Source organism: Peromyscus eremicus, chromosome 7 (genome assembly GCF_949786415.1).
Source record: "Peromyscus eremicus chromosome 7, PerEre_H2_v1, whole genome shotgun sequence".
Lineage (NCBI taxonomy): Eukaryota > Metazoa > Chordata > Mammalia > Rodentia > Cricetidae > Peromyscus > Peromyscus eremicus.
This window is the reverse complement of record NC_081422.1, coordinates 80,846,129-80,852,128: the sequence shown is the minus strand read 5'-3', so window position 1 is coordinate 80,852,128 and position 6,000 is coordinate 80,846,129. Positions and strand designations below refer to the sequence as shown.

General features: G+C 48.0%; 1 protein-coding gene across 1 annotated transcript in view; it reads left to right on the top strand.

Annotated features, from left to right (window-relative positions):
* The first annotated feature begins 1,978 nt into the window (after positions 1-1,978).
* Positions 1,979-6,000, top strand: part of Snap91 (synaptosome associated protein 91) — a 115,467-nt gene continuing 111,445 nt past the window's right edge. The window contains exon 1 of the mRNA XM_059267047.1: positions 1,979-2,108. Within this exon, the coding sequence (XP_059123030.1) occupies positions 1,979-2,108 (130 nt within the window). The remainder of the gene's footprint in view (positions 2,109-6,000) is intronic.

The following is a 6,000-nucleotide window of genomic DNA, read 5'->3' as shown; positions in this document are numbered from 1 at the left end:
CACAAGGCGATGCTGGAATCAGCTCCAGCGGGCAGGACTTCAGGACTTCATGTTTGCGTATTGAATACCGGACCAAGAGAAAAAGCATTACAAGGCTGAACTCTGATGTGTGTAAGTAGGCATATATGGCCTTGGGGACTGAACAGAGGTCATCTGCATAAAGCCAGGAAACATGTCAGGGGAATTCCTAAGGGAAATTCTGACCTTAACTTTGGGAATTTAAAATGCAAATGTCAACTCATGAAATTATTAAACAAGTCCAATCCCATGCAAATAACACTCGACATTCAAATGACATAAGATGTCCCAACATATTTAAATAGCAGAAACTACAATTTTAAGGGTGCAAATGATTCCAGTCGAGTGTAATCTGGGATTCTGCTAATGGCTTCGCTACTTACTTGCCTCTACCGCATACCTCAGTATTGCTTTAAGACTACAGCTGCTAGAATTTCCTGCCCACTCTGCTCCCTGTTGTAACTGAGACAAGTTGAGCAGCCCTGCCGCAGGGAGCCTAGGGCGCACAGGTAACGGTCCCGTGGCCACAGAATCTGACATTTCAAATCGCCCTGCCCATCTGGGCCTGGGCTGCCTTTGACAGGCCAGCTGGTCACAGACGCGCTCTTAGAGAGAAGGGGCTGGCCTCCGTGAGCTCCGTGAGCAGCACACGGCACCGCCGCCCTTGCCTCGGCCTTCACAGCCCTCCCTCCCTAAGCCCACGCCCGCGGCGATCCCGGCGCATCCCGCAGCCGCCCCGCAGGTGTGCACGGCGCGCGTGCCCCAGGTTCCGCACGGGGACGCGCGGGGGTGTGGGGGGCGCGCGCGAGGAGGCCCCTGCCGTCCCACCCTCCCCTCCGCAGTCGCGGGCCGGGGACGCTCGCGTGCGGGGGGGCCCCCCTCGCGTTTAAAGCCGCGGCTCCGAGGGGGCGGCGAGCGGGAGCGGCGGGGAGGGGGCCGCCGGCGCTCTGCAGAGGGCTGGCCCCGGGTTCGTCGGCCGCCGTCACCTGACTCGTCGCAGGCGCTCCAGCTGAGGTGGGGGCGGGGATGGGGACGCAGCGCCGAGCGCTAGAGAGACGCGGCGGCGCTTGGCGGAGGCGGCAGCGGGCGGGTACGGGCGCGGGGACCGCGGAGCTGAGCCAGGGACCGGGCCGGGGCTGCAAGCATCGCGGCCCGGGGACACCGGGGCGGCGCGCGGCTGCAACCAGCCACCCCGCGCGGCGTCCAGGCTGCGGTGCTCTCGGGGCGGGGTGAGTACGCTGGGCCAAACAGGTCCCCTCCCCTGCGCCGGGGCCGGGGGATCCGAGGGATAATCCCCGGGCGCGGAGAAGGGCAGAGGCAGCCGGGTGACAGCTCCGTGGCGCGCTAGCGGCCGGGCGGGGCCCGAGCTGTCTGCTCTCTGAGCTCCCAGCGGAGAAGGGTGAGGCGCGTCTCGGCTCTGGGCGGCCCTGCTACAGGGATGGGGAGCGAGGGAGGACGAGCCGCTGCTGCCGCCGCAGCCCCAGGACAGAAGGGAGGTGGCCGCGGCCCTGCGGGCTGCCGTGGGTGGATGGGGGGGGGGGACGACACGCTGCGGCCCCCCGCAGCGAGAGGTGCGCGCTCCTGGGCGCGGCGTCCGGAGTAACCCGGACGCGCACCGGGTCCCGCACCACGGGATAGGGTTGCGCGGACAGTGCTGATGGACAAGAGGGCGAGGCCGGGATGTGGCGGCCGCTTCAAGGTGTAGGGAAGCGGGACAGTGGCACGATGCAAGGGCTACCTGGCGGGTGGCTGACAGCCCTGGACCGCGATGGACCAGCAGGGCTTGGCGCGTCGCTGGTCCCAAGAGGCGGTGCCAGGGCGGGGTCGGCGGAGGAGAGAGCCGCCGTGCGGTGGGAGCAGGCAAGGCCAGGGTGCTCCAGCCTAGGCGGTGCGGGTGAAAGCGGGACCATCTCCTCTTAATTTCCTGCAGAAGAGGAGGCGGTAGACGCGGCCGGTGAAGATGTCGGGCCAAACGCTCACGGATCGGATCGCCGCCGCTCAGTACAGCGTGACTGGCTCTGCTGTAGCGAGAGCGGTCTGCAAAGCCACCACTCATGAGGTGATGGGCCCCAAGAAGAAGCACCTGGATTGTAAGCATCCTTTTATATAAATGGAACGTGCGCGTGGCATAGGGGCCTCAGAGGCCGGCAGCATGGCCTTGGATCTCTGTCATGCCGCCTGAAGCCTTGGGAACTGGCTGCCCAGAGGTTCGCTCCTGAGCTTGTCTCTGGCCTTGGAGGTGTCCCCTAGGGTAGGCCCTGAAATCTTGTCTATCGAGCCATTTTTTCCTTCCGATGACCTCCAAGGCCCTAGAGGAGGAAACACACACACACACACACACACACACACACACACACGCATAAAAATGTACATTTGGACTATGTCTTTTTAATCATCTTTTGTTTTTCTCCACCCTCTGTTAGGTTAAGGGAAGTGAGGGGTTGCATGGTCAGAATGGAGAGGGAAAAAAAGATGGATTCATGGATGGCCACACTTGTCACTATAATTTCTTAAGTGCGTTTTTGGATAATTGTAAAATCCTGCCTTTTTCTGTGCTGCTGCTGAGGAATTGTGTGTGAGTGTGGGGGAGTGTGTGTGTCATATGTCACTACACTGAACTGAACTGGAATAGAGCCAGGCTATTGAATGAGCAGCTCCCACTTCACAGATAATGGCGATTTCATTCTAAACATCTTGGCATACTCCTTTGTCCTGTTCTCAGAAAATGCTGGGTGGGATAACTGTTCAGGTCACAAAATGGATGTACTTTCCAAATTAGGGGTGATACAATTTTAAATGGAAAACGTGTAACACATAACATTTTCACATGTCATTGGATGGAGAAAGCTTTATTCTGGTTTGGGATCTCTATATTTCTGAAGGTTTTCAATGCAGTTAGTAAATCTTTTGCTGCTGGAGGGCGAATAGTGACATTTGGAAAGACTGTCACCTGCTTTGGGCAGTGAGATATCTCCAAAGCTACTCCAGATATTATTCTGCAATTTCTATCTGTCTGTCCTTTCCTGATGTTCGTTGCTAAAGGTCAGTGTTGGCACGAGAAACCTATTTGCCCATGCTCATTTTCGCACCTCACTCCCTTGGCCTCTTTTTTGTTTTCTTTTGTTTGTTGTTTGGGGGTTTTATGTTTATATTTCACATTTTACTTTTCTTGCTTCAATCCTTCTGCCTCTTGTGTTGCTGAGAAAATGGTATCACCACCACTCCCGCCAGTTCCAGCCCTATCCTTTGCATCAGCAAAGTTGGAGGAAGCTTGCAAATGGGCATTGTCAGAGCTATCACATAGCATTGAAGAATTTTCTGTCTAGAAGTTTGTCTGAGGGGAAGACATTATTACTTCTTTCCTGAAGGAATATTTAACAAGATTGAATGATTACAGTACCGTGTGTTATACATTGAGTACTGGGTAAGAAAGGCTACCAGGGCCAGGACACCTAACAGGGGTAGAAATTATAAATTCATGACCAGCTCATTTTGCTGCAGCATGCTGAATCATTTAGCCGTCTTTCCATCAGTTTCCCCAACTCTGGAAGGCTGACTCACGTCTTCATGGTTATGTCAACCTAGAAGATGCTCATGATAAAAACTGTGTAGGCTATGGATTTGCTACTTTCATGATAGATCAGTATATTGATGCATGTCAGAGAACATTCTCAGGTTTGATCATTTCAGGAATCGTTCTGATAAAGACTGAATTTCCCAAATCAAATTAGTTACCTTTATCCTATAGACCTGAAAACATCTCTTAATGGGTTTGAAAGTAGGGTATTTCTAATACCCCAGCATATGTTAATGAATGGAGTGTTTTAGAAGATATGGATCATGGTAGAAGATTCCATGTTAAAAGAAATAACCTGAACTAGGAACTGACTTTGTATTATTAGAAGAATTATATGTTATACTTTAATGTGCTTGCTACTGAGCATTTCAACTAGGGTAACAAACCTTGATTGCTTTTAAGTACTGCATTTAACTATCATCTGTGGTTAGTAATCTGTTCTGTTGTGACGGGGAGAGGAATGCTTAGCCTAATTAGTCTCATCTCCAAAACACCTACCTTGCTTTCACGGTTGTGTGTGAACTTCACAACTTACATGCACATTGTAGTCTCTCTACATGAGAAATTCTTGCTTCTGTCAGGTTGAAAACTGAACCAAGCTCTGAGGAGTAGTTTGGTGGCTTTTCTTTTTACTGTCTTATCTTTCCATTAAAACATAAATGATCTTCTCCTTAAGCTTAGATTGTGGGTGTACTGTGGAAAGACAGGTATCACACTCCTACTAAAAGACTGCGTGGAAAATTGAGTATTTCAATTGTGTCACATGCTCAGAATTTAAGCAGTAGACTCAGTAGTTAAAGAGACTAGGGAAAGTAACATACTAGTTGTAAAAAAAAAGCATTATTCTTGTTATTAAGACATGGGAATACATTACCTAAGTTTGTCCATAAACACTGAACCATCCAAGTAGTACTTTAGTTTTGAAAGCATTATATATTGAATAGGAAGAAGAGAACCAAACATTTTGGTAGTGTGAAGCAAAAAATGTCGTATTAGTTTGATTTGCACATTTTTAGTTTGGAGTTTCATTTGGGAAATAAGGAGTAAAGTTTAGGATTATGTGATTTTCTAAACTATTGGATTAATTGGTCTCAGAATCTTCATGAAATGAATATTTGATATTAGAGGGCTAGCTTAAAAAAACTAATATTTTTAGATTAAGAGACCAAAAAATTATTATTGCTAATTATGGTGATTTATACAATGTTGCTTAGTAGTATATGATTTGCATGTTTGAAGAGATGATTTAACATTTGGGGGCAGAATCTCCTGGGGAAAATGTGGTGGTAGATTGAGTCATTTTCTCAGGGTTAGTTTTTCTGGGTTTTGTTTCATGTTTTGGGGGTTTGTTTGTTTGTTTGTTTTTAAATATGGCACTAATTCTTGAACCCAGAGCCTTGTTTATGCTGGGCAGGCATGTTACCACTAATTTGCATCCCTAGCCCAGACTTTTTTTTCTCCAGTAACAGTATCTTTCTTGAAGGAAGAAAAAGATTCACATAGTCAGTAGCTATGTATTATATTAAATGTTTAAAAAATATGGTAAGTTTTAGTAATCTAAATGAGAATTATATTTTATGTTTCAGTTTATCTAAAAATTTCATTCTCTACTCTACCACCATCTAGTAATAATGTTGCCCCATCTGCACATTTAGATTAAAGACTTTATCAATATTAGTTTTCTGGGATGAAATGTGCAGCCTCACCTTACTTCCTTTGTAACTTCTTGTGTGTATTTGGTAGCATATAAAATGCCCAGGACTTACCAGGCATCCGTCTGTTTGCTTACCAATGTGCTACATGGCAGTGAGTTTTCCTCCTCTGTTTTGTAGTTAGCCTAAATGCTAGCCCAAGTCAAATAATCAAGGAAAAAAACTAGTAGGCACCAAGTACTGCTCCTGGGTTTAACAGAAATACAGAGTTGGTCCCAAGAACCATCTGCAGGGGAAAATTCAGAATGCATTGCAGCCCTGGTGTAAGATTCATTTGAATGGTCAATGCTGATGGATGATTTCTCTATGTGCCATTCAAAGTATTTGAATTAAAATAATCACAGTTCAAATGCATGATCATCAATAACATCAAGCCAAAGCTAATGGAAAGTCCAATCTTATTTTTCTCTCATTATTATTCTTGGAGATTTTTTTTGGTTTTGTTTGTTTGTTTGATTTTTTGGTTTTTTTTGAGACAGGGCTTCTCTGTGTAGATTTGGCACCTTTCCTGGAACTCACTCTGTAGCCCAGGCTGGCCACAAACTCACAGAGATCTGCCTGCCTCTGCCTCCCTCATTCTGGAATTAAAGGCATGCACCACCACTGCCAGGCTATTCTTGGAGATTTTCAATAATGAGTTCATCCCACATAAAAGTGATTTAAGTCCTGGCTCTCTTTGAGAGATACTAGAAT